This window comes from Saccoglossus kowalevskii, chromosome 18 (assembly GCF_978046115.1).
Source record: "Saccoglossus kowalevskii chromosome 18, keSacKowa6.1, whole genome shotgun sequence".
Classification (NCBI taxonomy): Eukaryota; Metazoa; Hemichordata; class Enteropneusta; family Harrimaniidae; genus Saccoglossus; species Saccoglossus kowalevskii.
In genome coordinates, this window is record NC_140658.1 from 16209606 (window position 1) to 16232890 (window position 23285).

Below are 23285 nucleotides of genomic sequence, written 5' to 3' on the forward strand. Positions count from 1 at the left end.
AGCTCGCCTAATAAACTGGTGTGATGGTCGTACTCACTACGGACACCTGTTGGCTTGGCGATCACCAGGAAACGTACCATATTCTGAAATGAAATATATATTAATTAGACTAATACACAAAATATGAATTTTGCTAGGAATTTCGATATTTTTCTTTAAAGTTTTTAACAACAAAATAGTTACGTCATCTTAATGTAAAAAAAAAAAACAGTTACATCTAATTGGTTTCATACAACGCATGCATCAATAACATGATGAAAAAATGTTAGTGTGTAAGTCTCATGATAAAACGCATAATTTATAATAATTTTAAATTAGCTTTTATTGCCCGTTACCCCAATACAAAAAACAAATTGAACAAATACATTATTTTTTGTAGCGCATATTGTAATGAATACTGTTATAATCAACGAAGTGCACGCCCCACGAGTGTCTGGTTTCACTTGAAACGTCCGTCCCCGTACTCCAGTAACCGAGTTAATGGGAACACCGTGTTTAGTAGCAAGTGTGTTCCATACAAGCCAGTCACGAAATAATGGCGTCCTGTTAGTGTGTAGTGTTAAACCTGAGGTTGTAAATTTAAAGCCCTCGACTAAAATAGTGTAGTATAATCTTCGCTTGCAACAACCAAAGTCACTCGTAAACAGCTTAGGAAATCGTCGAGTCGGAACGAATGACCTGTAACCGCTTATTTTACCCGTCATGCACTTTCTGTTGTTGATGATTGTAGCGTTATTGTTCGATGCAAATTCAAAGCATTTGTGCTGATCAAGTAAACATATATGCAGGCGTGGGTTTTCATTTAAATTGACTGTGCCAGTTGGACCGTCCAGCCGTGAGTACACTCCCCGTCGCTTCATATAGCTGTTACCTGAGCGTTTTCGGCAGAAATAGCCAGAACGCTAGAAAATGGTGAGTGCATGTACTTTCATTTTTTCAAAACGTCTGTAGACTGAGTGAAAGGATATAAAAATAACATCAATGCTAGTACCATCCGTTGCGATATACATACTACGCAATCAGTCAACGTTCAACCACTTTCGCTAAGCCCCTCCTGTCATGCCTCCTATTTCTATGATGCACTCGTTACAACACGACCGACTCCAGCCGTACCTGTGCATTTAAACGGATACGGCCAATATTGTGATTTTGTGCGATGCTCAAAAAAAAAAAAATAATCTCGATTTCAGGGACACTCATAATGACTACCATTGTCCGCACGGCATTGTGAGTTGTGCATTGAGATCGTCCTCTCGGTCAAGGCTAAATGTAAAACGCACGGGCTCTATGAAAAATTAAAGATGAGAAATAGATTACGCTTAATTGTGCAATATCTATTTCCCCCTTAGGCTGACATAGATGATGTAAAGATGGAAATGGGGAAGAAGGATGATGTCACCGCTTCGAATACAGCAAGACCGGTGAGTGTGTTTCTTAATCATTTTGCACTGTCGATTTTGTCAGCTACCGAACAAATCAAAGATACCACCTGAATAGCAAGACGCTGGATTCGGTGCCAGTGGATATTTCAGTGGTGGTTGTTTAATATTGAAATGCTACCTATAAATTATGTGGGAGGTATTAATCACTGTCACTCTACATTATTGCTTATCCGTTGTAAGGGACATACAAATTAATATTGGGGTGGGCAAATCATAAACCGATTATGCTTTCTAAAATACTAAATTATCTGCAGATAAGTAAATAACATTAAGTTAAACTTCAGTAACGCGACACCTCTAGAAGCACATCTACACACGAGCCCATTCTTGTCAAGCACCGCCGCTATACAACCACATCTAACGACAAATTTATCAATGGTCAGTCCCTTGTCACATTCTTCACGATTCAAATTTTGTGAATGTATTTGCGTACGTTTCTTTCTTCTAAGGCGTGTCGGTCCGATGGGGTCTTTTGTGTGGTATTTGTATAAACTGCGAATGTAGCATTGACACTTTAATGTGTAAAGACAATTCGTCCGATGTTGTCTTAAAACAGAACTTGAAAAAAACGGCTTCTTAAACTGCATGAAAGCGGTCGTTAAGACTTAAGTGTTTTTTTGTTTTTTTACAAAACAAAAGATTGTCTTTAAAAATGTATAGCGTAAACAGATTGGTGATTGTTTACTAGTACTAGCCAGGAGTAAATACACTCACCGTAAAAATATATTCTGTATTCCCCTATTATATTCTCTCATTTTTTTATTTGCGACAATCGTATGAATCGAGTAAAACGCCTACCAACGGGCTCAATCAGACGACGATATAATGAGTGTTTGTATGAACTCTTCCTAACAGAGAATTCGAACTTTGATTATATTTAGCTTTTGCAAAATAGGGTGATAATCTTCGTAATGAATCGGCGTCCTGTCTGGTATGCGCTTTGTTCACACTCTTTGCGACACACTCATGTAGTGTGAACCGTCCTAGTTTCTGCAGGCGGAACCTCCCTCGCCCCCCCCCCCGATTCGGTGCTTCGTACCGCAATTATATCTAGTAGTTTAATACGTCCGTTATTGAGTTGGTGTCGCAATCTGATACACGTCATTCCATTTCAGGCATTCCATATTACACGCGGTCTCTTAAATTGCCAACAACGATGTCGTAATAATAAGTAATTACTGTTCGTTCGAATAAAGCAAACTCAACTGTCGTCGATTTGAACGGAGTTAATGTTTGCTTCCTAAACGTGTTGGTATTTGTCTCTGTATTTAAGATACTGTAAAATGACTAATTTTCACTGGGTTTAAATTTCGCTGATTTACCATTTCAGGAATACTCAGTGGGTTTTAAATTCACTGTTTTATCATTTAGATAATGTGTTCTATGCTAAATTTTACATATTCACTGGGTTTTAATTTAACGCATTTTCCAGTCAGCGAAATAAGCAAAATTAAAACCCAGTGAATAATTAATCCTTTTACAGTATTAGGAAGCCGACTGAGTTCCACTTTTAGATCAAAACGACTGCCAACACCATAGAATTTTAAACTCGTTAGTTAGAATGAATAATTAAAACATACATGTATGATTTAAATTTAGGAGGAAAGTCAAAACATTCTGCGCGGAGATATGGTAGGGGGTAGCGTCGACCAAAATTCTCGGGCTTGGGAAAACTCTCTTTCGTGATGAATCCACCGCCAACAATAACGCCCTCGATCTGATTTGTCCAGGTGCGGTGAAGGAAAACGTTAAAATAATGATATTCAAAATTCAAATTGGGATCGATAAACGACAACTATTTACTTTCGACATTGGGTCGCCATTCAACGAGCAACCGATTAAACACGATCTGAAGTGAAGTGTCGGCAGCTACCAACTGGTATTCAGCGAAAATGATGCCGACTATTTGGAAACATCTGCTCCGTCGCCGCGTTGCTTTCACAAAGGCGTGGTAGATGATTTATTGGTTCCGAACTACGTGCAATTTCAACCCAGCGCAGTGTGAATGAAAAGAGAGGGACTGCAATATATCTTACCATAACAATTGGACGTTGTCAGTCATTAATTAGACGAGTTGGCAGTCACGTGACCCTGAAATGTACATAAAAATAGTCAATTTATTGTGTCTAAACATGCTGGTCAGTTTGCGCTAATTTTGTCGCGAGGCAATTACGTTTCAGACTCGACTAATACGTTGTGAAGGCAGCAGTATGTACGGGCAACTCTAAATACGTCAGTTTCAATTAAACCAAGGAGCTAAGAATAGGTTCTCAGCTTCACGGTGAATCCAAACGTGTGACGGTGCGAGTCACAGAACTGTTTTGACCTACAAACTACGATCTATATCACCTACTCGGTTTCAGTGAAATCACGTGACCACACTGAGCAGTTTCTATGTGTTACCCACCCCGTTGCCATTGCTACCATGGAGAGAGTATTACGCACGCGGAATGGGGGAATGCATTGCATTATGGGTGTGACTGTATGAATTGCATTCTGGGAGTTCAAATTACAGGGTTCAGAATGAGTTTAAGTAAAAATGTGACAAAATATGCTAAGTATTTTGAAAATTTTCACTTTTACGAGTGATACCAATTCTTACGATATTGAGCTAAGGAAAGGTCTCCGATCAGATAAGTGCATATTACTACATAAAACATAGCTGTTATCAAAAGAGGTTGGTTTTAATCTACAAAGGTCAAGGTCTGGGCGAGAACATCATGTGCTAATCGAACGAAATTAACACGTTTCTGCAATGTTTCTGCAATAGACTGACGATCAACCAATCCGCTTTAAAATATACGCATTTACGATAATTAATACTTTGCATAATAACACGTTTTTAGATAATGTTTCTGTATTAATATTAGATTGACGATCAACCAATCCACTTTAAAATATACGCATATATGCTAAATAATACTTTGCATAATAACACGTTTTTAGACAATGTTTCTGTATTAGACTGACGATCAACCAATCCGCTTTAAAATATACGCATATGTGCTAATCACTACTTTGCGTAAATAAAGTTGTCGATATGAGAAAACACTTATCCGAGTTGTTATAATAGTTTAGCTTGAGTTTGACAAGTTGCTTGGAGTCGATCCGAGGCTACCGTGACGTAACAGATAGTATCGGACTACTAGTATATACCTAATCCTAACATCTAATAGTCTGACCAATCAGAGAGCAGCGTGTCAACCGATGATAGTTTCTTTTTATATATACTTCAACTCATGTTTTTTGGGGGTATTGACTGATGAACTTTAAAGAGTGTTGGTCGTCGCGCCACGCATGCGCAAGAAATGGGTCTCATATGAACAAAGATGCCGACTTTAGCTGTCGCGTGGACCAACGAGTATAAATTGAGACGTTACCATGCTTTAACTATGTAATTGCTTTGGTGATTAGAAGGTATCGAAGGGGTCACCTGTGGTAATTAGTGCACGTCGCGCCCAGTCCAAAACTCGTAGTCGTGATTGGATTATGGGAAAATCAACGACCACCGCCCTTTAACTACTTTACGTATCACCCAGCATATCACTACGCGACAGGTCCCGTGTGGAAACATTGCTTATTTCACCGTGCTTATCATTATGTTTTATATTGTTATCACCCGCAGACCAAGGAGAAGTCTTTCTACCAGAAGCACAAGGTGGTAATATGGGTAAGTAAAAACATAAGCTACTAGTACCAGTGTTTGAGACTAGGGTGGATCATGGTAATCCAGTACCCAGTTAGGCTTTACTCCTACCGATTAATATAGATAAGAACACAGATATAATGGATCAGATATAAAGGATTACATGTCATTTGATGCAAATATATGCCTTCCAGCGTTGCGTTGCATGCTGGGAACAGTGTTCGTTTTTAGTGGACACGTTTCGCTCACCACGGAGGTGCGTCCAAGTACCCACCCGCTGCGTGAAGAGTTGTTTTTCGTTTCGGTTCAGGCTACGGTGATTTGTTGCCGAGTTTTGGGTCTGGTTGCTACGTTACTACGATTTCGTGATAAGAGGGAACTTTATTTTATATCCAGTCGTTCATGGGTCAGTTAATAGATTTTCTTACCCCTCCTCCTCCTCCTCCTCTCCCCAATAAATAACACATGCGCAGAATACAAAAGCCCTGTTCGCCACAAAACTGAAGCCGGTGTAGTAAAACTCTGTGACCCCATCCAACCCTACCCCTCCCTTTCTTCAAGTTGTAAAACCACTGAAACAATACCACCAGTAATAAATTGTGTTTGTTCGTTATCCCTTTACTCGTTGGGCGAAGTGTTATCCGAATGTCTCCATTGGTGCAGGTCAGATGTATTAATTACGGCCAACATGTGACCAGCTTGTGTTATTCAGTTCGACTGTGGCCTATTTTCACTATAACTGTTTTGACAGATTTCGTTGTATACGGAGCACACGAAGTTTGGATGGTCAGTCGATTACTAGCTACCGGCGGTTGGGCTCAACCAATGATTTGTGTCGTTTGCATTGTCACCTATGAGAAACCCATTAGTAGTATTGTTGAATTTTTTGTATCGGGTAAATTGTCTCGATTTACATCATTTGTTGTTCAAATGTTTCCTCGTTTTAAAATGTTCAACTTTGACACTTGCGGGGATTTCAATTACCATCTCGAGATTCGCATGTTAAAAACGTTCTACGTGACCAAACTTTACTTTGGGTAACATATTTTTAAAAATAGACAGCGAGTCCCGAAGCCCACTCTAACAGCGTCATTTTAAAAACCATTTATCATCCATTCTCGTTACGGTATTTCATTTTATGAAAAGAAGTCAGGGACACAGGTATTGAACCGTATCCTGGCGAGAATCGTGCTTTCTCACTGGCCAGCGTTGGTTTCCATGTCTTGATATCGGATTTTGCGAATCACACTCATTTGCTATTCGGAAATTCGGCATATGTCATATCGCATCAAATGATGCAACGAAACGTAAACAGCGTGCCCATCCCAGTCACACAGACAACAGATCGCGAAGAGACTGTGAGTTGAGAAGTTTCGGATTTCGATCAATATGACCAAATTATTTCTCTATCACCTTTCCTCGGCTGAGCTCAATGGTTTTCTTGTACATATTAGCTTCACAAAGCAAAGGTCAATTGGGAGCAGTGTAGTTCATGTCCACTAGGTGTTTTTCTCTTATTTCGCGCACTACTGGGCTGATTTCATTGGTTGAATATATGAATATTAATCAGCGTCCCCTGGTAAAGGGCGTTGTCCGGTGAGAGCAAAAATGTTTTCATTTCGAAGATGAATTACCAGTTGTACTTCAGGGTTCATACCAACGGTAGTTTTTGTCGGCCGTGATTCGTGTTGAAGTCTTTTTGATCGCCTTGACTACATCGAATTCAGTCACCAGTAAACAGAGCAATTAAAACCACATTAAAGGTTGAAATAATTAATTCAAAACGATGGCTAAACAATGGAATTCGTCTACGTAAATTTTCGCATTGATTAAAACGTGTATAAATAAATGCATTGTGGTACTTGAAGGTAAATGAAGGACACATCCATTTGCGGGTGTCAAGTTTAGCTGCAATCATGAAACAAATGTTTACCCTAAACACCGAAGAGGTCACATACTACACATGTCTCTGTACGGTAACGGTAACAATAATGTTACGATATCACATCAGTAACCTACGCCAATCTGAAGTTCTAACAGTGCGACATCGTACCTCCAAAAAAAATTGTGTTTCAGTAAATATTATAAAATGCCAATGATTTATCATAAAGTTTTGATGGGTGGATAAACAGATGATAGTCTTTAAATTATACATTATGTTTCAGAATAATTTGCGTCGACATTGCTCCGAATTACCCAAATCATTTTCTAATCGATCAATTTGCAATTTGAAAACGCTATCTTCGTATTGCATGCAAGCTTTTGGTATGTTGTATAGTTCTCTTCTTTGTGGAGTTCGTGTCTAGGCATCGACACGAGCGTTTCTATCTCACTCTATCATGACGCCGTAAAAAAACCTGCCATGAATGAACACTCGTATAATGTAACAAAGCCACAAAGTACGCTTCATGAGCGACTCTTTTAAATATGCTTGTCTCGCATAGTTTTCACATTCCTAAGGCTGATTTAACAAACGCCACTCCAGCGAGGAGAGCGTTAGCAACGCGCCATTGTTGATTGCATCTAAGAGGTCAAGTAATTTGACTCAAAATTCATATTGCTTCTGTTTTACAAATTAAATATTATTGTTCCAGAAATGTTCGTTTGTTTTACAGAAGATGTTTATTTTATTGAACATGTAACATCATACACCAAATCAAATCAAAGAACGTTTATTTAACAACCACCTGTTGAGTCGTGTTGTCTGTTCTTGTTTTCGCGCCACAAAATGTGTACTTATTTTTAAATATAACACTTAATATACGATAATTTTTTATTTGATCGCAATATTCGAGATTTGTAAATATATTTATTGGGCACGGGGTCGTCTTAGATCATGACCCTGTCAAGACAACATTTGAATGCAATAATAATGGCAGTGACCTCGGTAAACACGTTCTAATTTGCATATTAAGGAAACTTGTAAACAGGTATACATGTCGGTTACAGTGTAGAAGATAAGTTACACTCCGTAAGTGACCTGAGGTCAAATCAGCCACGCGCACTTAAGTGAACTCTATACTGAGTATCAAATGCCCCAACGTGTTGTTCCCTCGTTATAGTAGGGTGCTTGGTTATTCAATTAATGGTAGCTAGGAGTTTCATTTGAGAATATTTAATTAGTAATTTAGTTTATTTTTAAAAGTATTTTTTTTCTTTCTTTAAGTTATAGTTCATGCAGTTTATACTGATATGTTTTGTTGCTGTGTTTTTTCCCATATTTTTATTGTTATTTCTGTTCATTTATGATTATTTTTTTGTTTTAAGTGCCGTTTTTTTATCTAGTATCTTATCCCTGTCGCAAAAAAAGATTGACATAAATTCCAAAAACGAAATATGGAAATTGTAATCATATGCATACAAAATTGGAGCTTGTACATACATCGGATTTTAATCAGATTAAATTGCCCCTTGCCCACTTCCAACGGATTTCCAACAGTCGATATTGCTCATTAGTCAGTGAAAATCAACTCAGAGTTTCGGCCGGTGAATGTATGAAAATATCATAAATTCCGTTCATTTCACGATTTAACATTTCCAGTATTTGTCGGGCCTGTCAATCATACGACTTAATTATGCATTGACCTGTTATTGACGCTCTATTATCTTGCACCGTGCCCGCCAGCTGTGTAACAGTTTATCATGTTTACACGCATTATGAACACAGCTCGATTTGAATTGATCGGTGTGCCACTGACTGGGATCATTTGCATATTGGAAAAGTCAATAACAAACGCTATGACGTTCACGGTGACGCTATGAATGGTTGTTCGTTATCGCTATCCTCCATTGACTGCTCAGTGGCTCGCCGTTGAACTTTGACTTAATACTAATACTTTTTAATTTATTTCAGTATTTTTTTTTATCTAATTACTAATTATCAATTGTGTTTGTATTAACCCTTCGTTTTAAAATCCGAGAGAAACCTCGGGTTGTGTTTGCGTTTAGTTGTGGTGTGACGTCATCGGCTCGGGAGAGTTCATTGAAACGCGTGAAAGTTGATGCCCCCTTTGTCACTGCGCTAATTTTCGTAACCATGGTGTCACTGCAAAAACCGCGGTAATGCCAACAACTTGTCTCAAATCAGTGGCAGTGAATGGCTGATCTAATCATGCGTTATCGTGTCAAATTAGAATATGGGAGGGAAGGGTGAGAGCTAGGTGACATACAAATGCTACAAAACGACTCGTGTACCAACGATATGTTGTTATATAATTGCAAAAGCCAGTCCAATTGACGGCTGACAAGTGCCTTCATGTATTAGTGATTGAAAAACGTCGTCGCTGATTTAACGGGCGGCAGTCGTCGCGCCGCGTCCTGTTCGATATGGGACTCATAGCGACGTATACAACGCGTGTAAAATACATTGTTTATTTGCATGAAATTCGAACACGTGCTGCGCGACGACCACCGCGCTTTAAGGCACAGAAAAGCGCGAAGGATGAACCATTAATCCAGCGGGGGTGTACTTAATAGAACCAGAAATTCTGTTTATGCAGAGAAATTAATACTGTGTAAAAAGGGCTGTGTTCCAGTGAAGAAAAAAAACTTTGACCAATTGCTCAGAATAATAAATTTGTACTCTCACACGCACACATATGAACAATGACACACCCCTAAGTTCGGGCTAGGTCTACTTTGTATGTCGGAATCAAGATGTTAGGAAAGATAGTTTTAGTTTATTTATAATTGTGTTGGTGAAAAAGGACGTGATTATAGCATTCTAACTAATTTGTGTATATTTTTTGGGGAAGAGGCCGAGAGCATCCAATCGGGAATGCTGTTTTATTGCCGACATAGTGTGTGTTCCGCGTCTGCGCATGCTCTGAAAGAAATAAAAACTACACACGGATGTTTCTCGAAGAAAGTATGCAAGCACAGTGACATTTCTTTGACCCTATTACGTGCACTACTTCTAAACCCGCGTCGAGCTTTGTTTGCCTATCTCGTCCAGTAAGTTCATGTAGTAGTCCCCCTTTTATTACAAACAGATTCGGATGCACACGTATTTTGCAAAATGTCTCACACGTATGGGACATTTCCCGAGTACGTCATTTCCTGGTAACGGTATCTTTGAATTTTCGTCTCTATTGTGATTGATAAATAAACGTCGTCTTTGTAAAGTGTGATGTTTTCAATCCATTTCAAAATAACCTGATCGAAGCTTGGAAAGATAGCAACAGCAATAGCCAGTATTTCTAAAAAAACAAAATGTATGTATACGATTAAAACTGAAGCACATGTCCACACGTAAACATCATGTCTTTTACGTGTATATGAATTATGATGTAACAAAAATTGTGGGATGTAATGAACATGGCGAGCTCTTATTCAAGTATACTTCACGCTCATTATATATGCAAAATAGTACTTCCTGATATAAGCGATTATGCTAGCAAATACTACTATATATAAATATTGTCCGAAACATCACAACACAAAACAAATATCATTAAATTATCTTTTTCAAAAAATAATTGTTCGTGATGAGATTTTTTTAATTGCAAACAAGTATATGAACATTACTAAAATAGTTTGGGGACAATCATACTTGATCCAGGGTCACTACTTTAGTCGGTGAAAGGTCGCACTAGCTGTCTCGCAATGACAAATGCACGTATTTACCAAACCATACACGCGTAAATACTGTTTTGTTCCCTCAGGTGAAACAAAACGCCGACACTAAATCACTTAGGCACGTGATCACATAGAGAAAATAACTATGTTCTGTCCGACGCGCTTCAGTTAATGTTTGACCTTTATACAGAATGGTGAAAACAAATGAGGGGTCCCGAAATTGAACGTCATTAATATGTCATAGTGGCTGTCATATTACATTGCAACAGTGAATAATGTCAATATATTTGAAGGTAATATGCCTGGAGGGTAGGCTGCCATTTAAAATGCCGGGGGTGTGACGGCAGCACCTTCAGACTCACACCCGTAAACAGACGGCCAACAATTTATATTTCACTTTGCAGACTATATTGATAATTTCAATAATGTATGCTTAAATTATAGATCCCCTTACTACACTCACTCGAAAAGGTGACACTGTTCCAGAGTCTTTATATATATATATCAAATTTTCAAATGAAAATACACCTCCAAGCCTACACCCAATCATCATGCATTAAATAGTCACGTGATTGCGTGAAAACAAACCAGTGTCCTTACGCAGTGCAGTCGCAGTCTCTCAGCGCATAAGTAGTTCAGTGCCAACTGGGAATCTCGCTGACTCAAAAAAAAAAAAAAAAAAGCATTCTTGTGAAAGGCACCTTGTGACTCGAGTTCAGTCAGGTTACTAGTAATTTTAATTTTCCCAACATCTTCAAAACACGACATTTTCGTGAGAACAACAACCGGCAATATCGCCGAGGTGTCTTTGAAAGTTATATTTTATTTCATTCATTTTATGCAAATGTATCAGAGAATCGTTTTGAATAGTATACGCTTAAGTTCGCGTTGGTCTGAGGGTACAGATTATTGTGATATTGGCATGGTAACTGTCATGATCAAGAGAAGTATTCGGTACTCGGAGTGACTCGTTTACTAAAAAAAAAAAAAACTAGTACTGTGAATAGTCGCCAATAATACTCGAAATACGCTTCGTTTTCGACAATTGCCTGAAACCTGAACAGTATTCGTGACCAGTACTAGATCTCGCGATCGATTCGAAATCTGTGTATTCCACGCTGCAGTCACTTATAATAGAAACAGAGACTTACAATAAGGTGTACTGGCTTATATAGTCGAGTGTTCGCTTGGCTTATAAATCACAAAGTGAACAATAAACCCTGACACAGGCAGCTATTCGTCAATCGATGTTAGCTAGTCACGATGTTCGATTCATTGTCAAAGTCAGGGTTGCTGACATAATCTGAATAAATGGGGCAGTTCAACCACGGCCTAAACCAAGTGGACACGCGCATGTACCATGCATGTATCATTGTGAAAAACTATAAAAGCGTTACTAAGCGGCTCCCAGGCAACGCGTGTTAAATACATATTCGAAAGCGCCCTACACGACGACTGTGGCACTACTTTACGTTCGTTTATCTAATAATAAATCAGTCCATCAATTACAACAAACATTTCATTACCCGCGACCTTGCACTTGTCCCCGGGATTATTTTACACTGTATTTGAAAGTTAACGGTACCGGGTAGAGTACATTTGTAACAATATAGTTTACACGCGTTGTATACGTCGCGTGGGGACCCATGTCGGATAAATTAGCATAATTCAACTTCCCTGTGGCGTCAACGCGTTTATCTCACGTAAGTTACTGAACGCAACATCGCTCTAAACGAGCAGTCTGACCAATTATGCGTATCTCACGAAGTAAATCTCTTGAAGACATTGTTTTTTTTGGTTTTTGGGGGGGGGGGTTTGGTTTTTTTTTTTTGTTTTTTTTTTGTTTGTTGTTGTTGTTGTTGTTGTTGACTTCGAACGACTAGCTTATTGAATACTAATATAATTTCTTGTTTAAATCTACTAGAAGGAAACATATTTACGCCCCCCGAGAATATTGTGGTTTATCCCTTATTTATAAAACAACTTAAATCAATAAGCAAGTTATTCGCGATACACTGAGCTTGTCACACTCTCCGACGAAAGGTTTGAAAGCGATCATTACCTGATGTTTGTCTTTCGCGCCCATTGAACCAAGAAAACGGGAGAAAACAAAGTTGTCATCAAGTGATTGATCTGACCCGGGAATCATCCGATGGCGGCGATGAGATGGCGTGATTAGTGCGTCGGTATCATACCACTATGGAATGTGCAAAAACAGGTCTGGCGCCAATCACTCACTCAGGACAGGCAAAAGTTGAAGACAGTTTTATATATTGTTTTTTAAATATAACAACACGCTAGTTAGTACAGGTCACATCGGACAAGTTAAACCAACCCAGTGATTTTTAGCTCCGCCGTCGTCCGTGTCAATGTTTTACTTTTTCGACTTCTTCTTGTAAACTACAAGCCTGAATGCTTTGATACTTGGTGTATATGTACCTTGGGTAGACCTCTCTTAGGTTTGTTCATTTCATGTTGATATCTTCAATTCTCTAATTTTGGTGAATATTTTTGTCATTTTTGGTAAAAAGTGATATTTTCGACTTCTTGTTAAAAACCGCAAGTGCAATTGCTTTGATATTACATATATAGGTACTACATTTGGACCTCTCTCAGATTTGTTCATTTTGTAATGATATCTTTAATTTTCTAATTTTGGTGAATATTTTTATCATTTTTGGTAAAAAGTGATATTTTCGACTTCTTGTTAAAAAAAATAGTTCAATTGCTTTGATATTACATATTTAGATACTACATGTAGACTTTTCTCAGATTTGTTCATTTCGTGATGATATCTTCGATTCTATAATTTTGGTGAATATTTTTGTCATTTTTGGTAAAAAAGTGATATTTTCGACTTCTTGTAAAAAAACAATAGTCTGATTGCTTTGATATTACATATATAGGTACTACATGTGGACTTCTCTCAGATTTGTTCATTTCGTGATGGTATCTTCAATTCTCTAATTTTGGTGAATATTTTTGTAATTTTTGGTAAAAAGTGATATTTTCGACTTCTTGTTAAAAACCAAAAGTTCAATTGCTTTGATATTACATATATAGATACTACATGTAGACCTTTCTTAGATTTGTTCATTTCGTGATGATATCTTCAATTCTCTAATTTTGGTGAATATTTTGGTCATTTTTGGTAGAAAGTGATATTTTCGACTTCTTGTTAAAAACTGTAAGTCCGATTGCTTTGATACTATACATATTGTTCATTTTCTAATGATGTCTTCAGTTCTTTAATTGAAATGTGCATTGCTAACAGCGGAGCTATCTCAGCCGATAGGCTGCTTGTTTAGTTTGTTGTTGTTGCGTTTTCCTGCCTTTCCCCCATACCACACACTAAAAAAGTAGATGTATTTGTCCGTCATCTTAATTCAAAACTGGACACTTTTCACTATTGTGAAATGCCACGTACTTGTGCCACGGGGTATGTGAAGCCTACAAAGTAGTGTAAGATTTCTGGTATTTTCGATTTAAATAATGAAAAAAAAAATGCAACCATAAAATATACGTTTCCTCTAAGCAGCGCACGCGTCAGTTTGAATGGTATGCACCACGTGACACCATTTTCATGGTTTCTGCTATTATTCGAATTGCGAAAAATAAGGCACCTTGTGACTAAACACGAATTGTTTTTTAACTAGTTTGTCAGCACACATTTTCTGCATGTACAGTTTTTTTTCTAATCATCCCATCCAATAATTCCATATTTTTATATCTTCCAGATCGTCGTTGCATTGGTGGTGTTTGCCATAGCTGCTGGCATTGGTGTAGGCATCGCTAAAGCTTTAGGTAGGAAGACGCCATCCCCTGTACGACCCGGATATGTCTAACACTGATTGACTCACAGAGCAGTTTATTAGTTTAATAAGTTTTAAATTGAGAGAAAACCACACTAAGTTGTTATTATTCACCGGAGGGGGGGGGGGCAAATTGAACGCAGACAAATACACCAATGAGGAGGTGCCGCTTTTATTATTTTTACAGCAACGTGCGTGAGGCTCGTCACTCGACAGATTTGCAAGATTCTCTATAGTTTTCGCTTTTCAAGGACAATATTTGTTTTAGTTGGAGCATTTTGAAGTCAACATTTCCAGAGTGAACCCAAATAGCTACCAGAGACGAAAGAACCATGATTGTTCCATGCCGCGTATAACAAGAGTGGTAGCAGGACGTACTTGTTTTTGATCAAAGGAGGTTGATTGCGCAAGGGGATTGAGTTCTGAGTAGTAGTGGTACTATACCTTACCTCAGGCTGATTGCGAACTCAGATGAATAATAGTACTTCGCGCACCCTGATCCGGGCACTGATCTCGGTATGCGTTCAGGGAATATTTAAAGCTACTCGGCCCTTGCGACAATATACTTTCGTTTTATCTGTTCGTTCAATAATTACTAATCGCGGATTACGGCATGACCTCACGGTCTCCTCGGTGACGGAGCTACGTCCCGAGACGTTCCACGTTGCTAAAACGCGCACCACTGTATCACGCATTTCTACGGGCTCTGCGCGCGCTGCTGAGGAACGTGGAACGCCGAGCGAAGAGACGGTGACAATTCGAGAAAACAACAGAAACTCAACTTTGAAGTAATCCTGAACAATCAAATTTATATGAGTTACACACGTAGGGTAATCGTTTTACGCTGTTCAGGGGAGTCTCAACAACCATCCCAAAGTACCGTTTTCTGAGAGTTTTCGGCCTTTGTTTTTATCGTGATGGTTACCATGCGATGATAACGCCCGGATGTCCGCCCCGAGAATTGGTTGGCATTACATTGCTCGGGAGCACGTGTGATGGCGCTATATACCTCGCATAGTCTGCTTATACAGAAGGAAAATGCCCGAAACATGTGGTTGTTATTGTCATGGAAAATGGTTAAAACTGGCATTTTTTAATTGGTTTCTATGGTGGAATAATTTCTTCATATCTCAAAATTTTATTTGGTTACAGCGGATAAAATAGTCACATATTAATATTGATATGAATCCTAATATTGTTGAAAAATTTCAAAAAATTTACATACTATAATTTAGTGATTTTTTGGATGACTCCATTATAAACAATGGAGAGTTGTCTCCCATAATGCATTGCATATATGTGCAGTAAGATGCTCATTAGTGAAACAGTTGACCTCGGCTCAAACTGTATATTTTTAGGGTATGACACACTCCTTTCAATGTTTCTGAATTTGTCATGGAATTGAGATGTGTATATCGTAAAGTAACATGGAACCAAATTGCAACTGACAAGACCTGGGAATCAAATGAACGATTGCTTGGTGGGGACTGCTATTTTTTTTTTTATTTTTTTTTTGCCATCCTTGAAATAACAATTTTGTTTACTTTTCTCAGAGGATGATCTAGAGTACCATAGGAAAGTGTGGTTTCATGGCGCTTGTCCCAAAGATCGCGAATCCTGTCCCAGTGGGTAAGTTTGGCGTGGTTATGAAACCCCATGATTAACTTCGGAATAAATATGTAAGACAATTTTAAAATAAACAAATTGATTTTGTTTATGTATTGATTACTCGTGATAACGTGATGGTTACTGCATATTTGCCATTTCGATAAATTTCTGAGTTGCCGGTACTATGATGGCATATACTATGCTAAAAACAATGGACGTTCGTTTTCTATCCAAGTCGTGAAACCAGTTTTTAATCAAGCACTGCTCGTCGTGAGAAAATGGTAATTGTTTTTGAGTATTCCAACGCTTCGTTTGTTATGATTAAAGCGGGGGAGTCGTCACCTACGTATGCGTCCGGTGGCCAGAGCGTGTCATTGTTTACAAACAAGCGTCTATCCATGAGCCTTTGCGTTTTTAGCGTGTGTTGTTATCGTCGCTTGGGACTCAATTCCCGCACGTGCGCTGGTGACGACCCTTCCGCTTTAACCAAATATTGTAGACAGAGTTATTTTCGTTCACCGCTATTTGAATTAAAGTATTTCACTTTTTTTATAACAGATTTGACCGTGCTCCGCTGATTGTTGTTGGTTTAAATGGATTCACTGGTGACATATTCGATCGTCATTTGGCCAAGCATATTCATAAATTACGTAAGTTTAAATCAGTTTTGGAATGTGGTTTGTGTCTTGGCGAATTCAGAGTTCCCCGAATAATGCAAGTACCGGATTATTGGTGCGAGGGGCGCCATCTAGAGATGAGTGTTTCTGTGACTTTAAATGTAAATTTCGTTAATGGGTGTAAGGCTCAAACATATTAAAGCTGTGAACGACAAAACTTACATCCATTACGTCACAAAAACACTTCGTCAATAGAGGGCGTCATGTCTATACTAGTAAACCTATACAAGTAAACTGCGCAGTATATTACATGAATGATGTAAAACCATAGACCCTCTACTGGATGGTCTATGGTAAAACTCATTATTTATCCTTGGAATTTATTTTCGCTGGAGGGGTGATTCAGTGAAAATAAAATCCAGCTAGTAAAGCTGTTTTTCCAATACGTTATATTCAACTCTTCAACAATCAAACCCCATACCAAACACCCCTAAAAATCTTTTCAGTGAGAATTATTTCCAGCTAAAATAAAGTATTTTATCGTCTCACTTCTCAACAGGTGAATGCGGAGCACATACTCCGAATATGTCTAGTATGTTTCCACTATCAACGTATCCTAACTACTACTCTATAGCAACGGTGAGTTGAACCCCGGATTTATATATTGGAACGGTTGAAGATTAAATATGTGAACACATCTACTCCGTGCAGGTTGGCAACATGTTCGCTTCTTGGTCGACCAATTTGCAACTACTGTATGGGCAGATTTATATTATTATTTTTTAATTACACAGGAAAATGACAGAAGCAAATATGATCTTTTCTAGGCCTCTCCTATATAGAAAACCGATAGTGCGACTGTGATTGTCAAACTTCCGGTGAAACTAGGGTATATACATATGAACAGTATGTCCTGTCGATTTCTTTCGAACTCAGGCAAATAATTGGTATTCAAACGGGGGGTTCATATGTCATGATATATTTTTTTATGTTTTAGACTCCGTTTCATCAAGGCTTTTAGTGTGGAAATTTATAAAACACAATATTTCATTTGCAATAGTTCACAAGATATTCCGCGGTCGTTCTCCACGTCATAGTGAGGAGCAGTGGTCGTCGCGCCGCGTCGTGTTCGATATGGGACTCATAGCGACGCATACAACGCATGTAAAATACACGACAACCACAGCCCTTTAGAGGGCGGCGGTCGTCGCGCCACGCATGCGCGAGATATGGGTTTCATATAAACAAAGATGGCGATTTTGACTGTTGCGCACACCAACAAATACAAACTTGTTACCAAACTTTAACTTGGTATTCTTTTTAATGATTAGAAGGCATCGAAGGAGTCACTGACAGCAATTAGTGTAAGTTGTGCCCAGGACAAAACTCGCATCCGTGATTGCATTAGAAAAGCGCACTTAGATTGTGGGAAAATCAATGTTCGTCAACACAAATTTCGCACATGCGCGGCGCGACGACTACCGCCCTTTAAGCCTTCTAGCACAAGATGTTCCAAACACAAATCTCAAACTTGGCAATCACAATTCCCGCCTCATCTGAGCAGTAACTTTTCGAACTATGTTGGTGAAAAAAACACAGTTCAGAATCTAATTTTATAATTTGTGTTTAATCTCCCCCAGGGTCTATATCCGGATGTCCACGGTATCGTTGATGATTACATGGTAGATGAAGACTATGACACTGTGTGGGAGAACGGCACTGATCGTAGTCGTCCCAAAGACAAAGTGACTGCTGCACGATGGTACAAGGGAGAACCTGTAAGTTTTCCCTCTATGGTGACATTAGTTATTATTTCGTTTTTAATTGTGAATGAGTACGATTTCGCAGTTTAGATACGTATTTTGGAGTGTTCTCAGGAGCGCGTCATTGGTCCCTCATGAAGAGGAATGGATTAATTTAATTTTTTACAAGATTTCAATTTTGAAATATCTTTTTCTGATCATTCGGTGTGCAGAATTGTCGTTCTGAAATTTGTCTCCAGAAATTTGTTTCACAATTCCCATCCGACCAAAATACAGTGACAATTATGGGCACAACCACAAATAAATGTGTTGTTTTTTTCTAGATATGGGCGACTGCCAGAAAGAAGCATCGCAATTCTGCTGCTCTCTTGTGGCCAGGCTCTGATGTTCCAATTGAAGGTGAGGACGCCATTTTGAAATGTTTTTTCATATGTTCTCTATGGCATGAAACCTTTTTGTATCACCTGTACTTAATTGTTTTGACTTTGCGTTCAATATCCTATGAAATGGTGAATAGACCTTAGATACAAAATGGCCTCCAGAATCTCACTGAGAGCGAGAGATCCATGAGATTTGACCATTGAATAGCGATATATTTTTTCCTGTCATCACCTCCACTCACAGTCACTTGGGGGCTGAAAATCAATAAATACTAATTTAAAAAAAAATCATCCGCTATACGATGATTTTTTTTTAAATTAGTATTTATTGATTTTCAGCCCCAAGTGACTGTGCCTCCACTGTTCCAAATACGATGGCTACGTATACAGGAGTCACAGTCATCTGGCGCACAAGTGATAATAAAATAAATGCGGTATTTACTATATGGGGGCCGCCATCTTGAATACAGCATGAAACTAAAGAACGACCCAAGTTGTGAAACGCGTTTTTCAGATTCCTACAAATCAGGATAAAAAATACCAATCTTTCATGAGAATAGCGCCCCCAACTGCCAGTTCAAAGTATCCTTTCAAAATGGCCCATCGCCCTTTTTAAGCCCAAAGTGGAATTTTATTCAAACAAAAATTCAGTTAAATCAATAACACACGACTTTGCAGTACCTGTTACCATGGCAATATCTAATTATGATGAAGCTTCACAGCCTTGAATTATTGTTGTATTTGCTTGATTTGCATATTATAATTTGCCAACTTATATTTCTACTAATTCGAAAATAATAATTTGTAACGCATTTTGTTGTAGGTTGGTTGCCAAACTATTACTACAGCCATGGTGGGTAAGTGCTGTAAAATTCTTTATATTACTAATTTTGTAATTTCCTAAATATGTTCAATATCGATATTTCTATTGCATTAAACCATAGTGAAACTATGAAAGCCTTGCTCATGACCGGAAAATACATAGGACAGGCAAACTTTCAAATTTCGAAAATTTGAAAAATGGCATATGGACCTGCATGGAACATCATTCCGTTACTTCATTTGATATGTTTGCCTTAGATGCCTGCCTGACCTTGTACAGTACAGTGTCTTACCTTTTAATTCCTCTTTTTCTTTTTCTAGTCATATGTCGTTCAATGATCGTGTTGATCGAGTGGTTGAATGGCTGGAAAAGAGTAAGAGCAGTCGGCCGGATGTCATCATGTTGTACATGAACGCCACCCGCTATGGTACTTACAAGGAAAGACGAGAAGATTTAGAAGATGCTGACGAGGCTGTCGGCCGTTTGATGGGTGGACTGACTATGCTGAACTTACGAGATTGCTCAAACGTAATACTGGTTGCTGATTGGACGTTGACAAATAAGTCATGCAATCGAGTATTCAATATTGATGATGTAAGTGAAATGTTTTAAATTAAATGAATCTCAATGTTGCGTCCTCTGCAGTGCTCCAAACCCAACACACGCCTGACAGAATGATGTAGTTTTCACTTCCCTAGACGATTTTTTGGGTGGTACCAATTAAATTGCAGGAACATTAGATAGTGACAACCATCAATAAGTAACCATTTACGGCAGAGTTTATTTATTTGTTGACAGAATGTGTGATGAGGTGCTGGTAAATTTCCGCCCAATGTTTATCATTTTGTTGAAAACAGTCTGTGATTTTTGCCGACAATGCAAACATGGCTTTAATTGACGGTGTTACAATGACCACCAAAATGAATATTCATTGCAAGAAGGGGTGAACTTTGCAAGTTCGCAGTATTGATTTTGCTGACGAGACATATACTATTCTGTCAGGCGTTAGTGAGGTCTGATGCCGTTCGGCCGGTAAGGGCCTGCTCATGCCTACATGTCGGGCTATATTTAATTATAAGTTGTTAGTTAATTATTACATATTTTTAAGCAAATAAATTTGTCCTCGACTTAATAATACTGACCAAATCTATCCTATTATGTGTTATATATCCCCCTAGTGGTGGATATTGACAGATGTACTGAATTTGTTTTTTATTTCAGTATGTGACCGACTTGGATAATTATCAGATTACCCCTGATTGGCTTAATAGTGTCAAGAGATTGAATTACACTTATAATCCCTATCCTAATGATTACACTGACGGTGAGTTGTTGGCATGTATTTCATTCACTGCATTTTGCACACTGTTAATGCCATATTGTTCTGAATACATTGCGAGTTGCTGACATGACCAGAGATCCTTACGTAAGATGATTTTTATGAACATTATTTTGTATATTGTATTCAGTCTATATCAATACCATCTAAAATATGATAAAAAAGGTATTATTCCTACGTCTGATATATTTATGTATTTTTATATTATAGTTGTTGAATACGAAAGTACAGAAACAACCATTGAGCACTTTAAGGTATGATGGGAAGTATTGCATATTAAGATAGAGGACTACTCATAAATGCAAACCAAGAATTTAATCATTTAATAAATTGTACTACAAGGCAATGAAAGCATGTTGTCTTGGAATTGGGGGTCACCAGCCTAAGTTTTAGAGAAAATGATGATTGTATTTTAGTGGATAGTTGCCATTTTGGCAAAATTGTAACGCTTTTTCAATAGGTTACTATGGCAGGGATATTATGCCATATCTCAAATTGTATCCCGGAGACATAGGCTGAAAGTATACTAGTAATATTGTTAATGATGGGGTGCGTTTTGTTTTCCTGAATTATTTCAAATTTCTGGGTTTTAAAAAGTGTAAAAAAAAAAAATGCAATTTTGTTTAACATTACGCCCTATGGAATTGTTCTAAAAAATAGCGATTTTTGAAATATTTGGACAAGTTTCCCAAAATGTAACTCACAAACAAATGCTAATTTATGGTGCCATGGGACAATAGCTTCATGATTGTACATAATAAACCAATAAACATTGTCATGTGATTTTCACAAATATTATTAGTAGACTATTTGATCTCTACTTGAACCCCTGCCAAATATAAAATTATTAGACTGAGCAAGTTTTCCCTGTGATGTCATTATCAAAGTTATTGATAACTTTATCACAGTACAATGGATATACAAATGCAAATCTATTGCGGCCAGCAGTGATGGCACCCATCCAATGTTCTGGGGGCATAAAATTGGTTGCAATGGAAAAAACTTTTAATTAATTTATTCCACCTTTATTTTTCAGTGTAAGAATAGCTTTGTACAAACTTATGCAAAAGAGGAGTTACCAGTGCGTCTCCACTATGTGAACTCACCAAGAATTGAAAATATTGTCATGGTTGGTTCCCGTGGATACAGTTTAAGAACGTATGTAAATTATTAATTATTGTTACTGCACTCTGGTTAAACAAATTAATACACTAGAAAATAAACTAGAGTTTTTTAGCTCCGCTGTCGACTTTGTCGAGTGGAGCTTATCATATGAGTGATTGTCCGTTGTCGTCCGGTGTCGTCCGTCGTCCGGTGTCCGTCGTCCGTGTCAATGTTTTATATTTTCGACTTTTTCTTGAAAACTAGAAGCCTGAATGCTTTGATACTTGGTGTATATGTACCTCGGGTAGACCTCTCTCAGATTTGTTCATTTCATAATCATATCTTCAATTCTCTAATTTTGGTGAATATTTTTGTCATTTTTGGTAAAAAGTGATATTTTCGACTTCTTGTTAAAAACCGCAAGTCCGATTGCTTTGATATTACATATATAGGTACTACATGTGTATCTCTCTCAGATTTGTTCATTTTGTATTGATATCTTCAATTCTCTAACTTTGGTGAATATTTTTGTCATTTTTGGTAAAAAGTGATATTTTCGACTTCTTGTTAAAAACTACAAGTCCAATTGCTTTGATATTACATATATAGGTACTACATGTGGACCAATCTCAAATTTGTTCATTTCATGATGATATCTTTAACTTTCTAGTTTTGGTGAATATTTTTGTCATTTTTGGTAAAAAGTGATATTTTCAACTTCTTGTTAAAAGCCGCAAGTCCAATTGCTTTGATATTACATATATAGGTACTACATGTGGACCTCTCTCAGATTTGTTCATTTTGTAATGATATCTTTAATTCTCTAATTTTGGTAAATATTTTTGTCATTTTTGGTAAAAAGTGATATTTTCAACTTCTTGTTAAAAGCCGCAAGTCCAATTGCTTTGATATTACATATATAGGTACTACATGTGGACCTCTCTCAGATTTGTTCATTTTGTAATGATATCTTTAATTCTCTAATTTTGGTAAATATTTTTGTCATTTTTGGTAAAAAGTGACATTTTCTTCTTGTTAAAAACCACAATCATTTATGGTTAAAAATTATATTTTTGAATTCTTGTTGAAAACAGCAAGTCCCATTGCATTGATACTATACATATTGTTCATTTTCTAATGATGTCTTCTGTTCTTTAATTGAAATGTGCATTGC

The 23285-nt window shown here is 37.7% G+C and overlaps 1 protein-coding gene across 1 annotated transcript in view; it reads left to right on the forward strand.

Annotated features, from left to right (window-relative positions):
- Nucleotides 1–686: 686 nt before the first annotated feature.
- The window catches only part of LOC100370848 (ectonucleotide pyrophosphatase/phosphodiesterase family member 3-like), a 40028-nt gene continuing 17429 nt past the window's right edge, over nucleotides 687–23285 (forward strand). Inside the window, exons 1-14 of the mRNA XM_085493251.1 lie at nucleotides 687–912; nucleotides 1350–1421; nucleotides 5068–5112; nucleotides 14403–14469; nucleotides 16031–16106; nucleotides 16644–16735; nucleotides 17262–17341; nucleotides 18343–18480; nucleotides 18789–18864; nucleotides 19669–19702; nucleotides 19989–20262; nucleotides 20890–20992; nucleotides 21218–21261; nucleotides 22044–22165. Coding sequence (XP_085349377.1) covers nucleotides 910–912; nucleotides 1350–1421; nucleotides 5068–5112; nucleotides 14403–14469; nucleotides 16031–16106; nucleotides 16644–16735; nucleotides 17262–17341; nucleotides 18343–18480; nucleotides 18789–18864; nucleotides 19669–19702; nucleotides 19989–20262; nucleotides 20890–20992; nucleotides 21218–21261; nucleotides 22044–22165 — 1226 coding nt within the window. The 5' untranslated portion in view covers nucleotides 687–909. The remainder of the gene's footprint in view (nucleotides 913–1349; nucleotides 1422–5067; nucleotides 5113–14402; nucleotides 14470–16030; nucleotides 16107–16643; nucleotides 16736–17261; nucleotides 17342–18342; nucleotides 18481–18788; nucleotides 18865–19668; nucleotides 19703–19988; nucleotides 20263–20889; nucleotides 20993–21217; nucleotides 21262–22043; nucleotides 22166–23285) is intronic.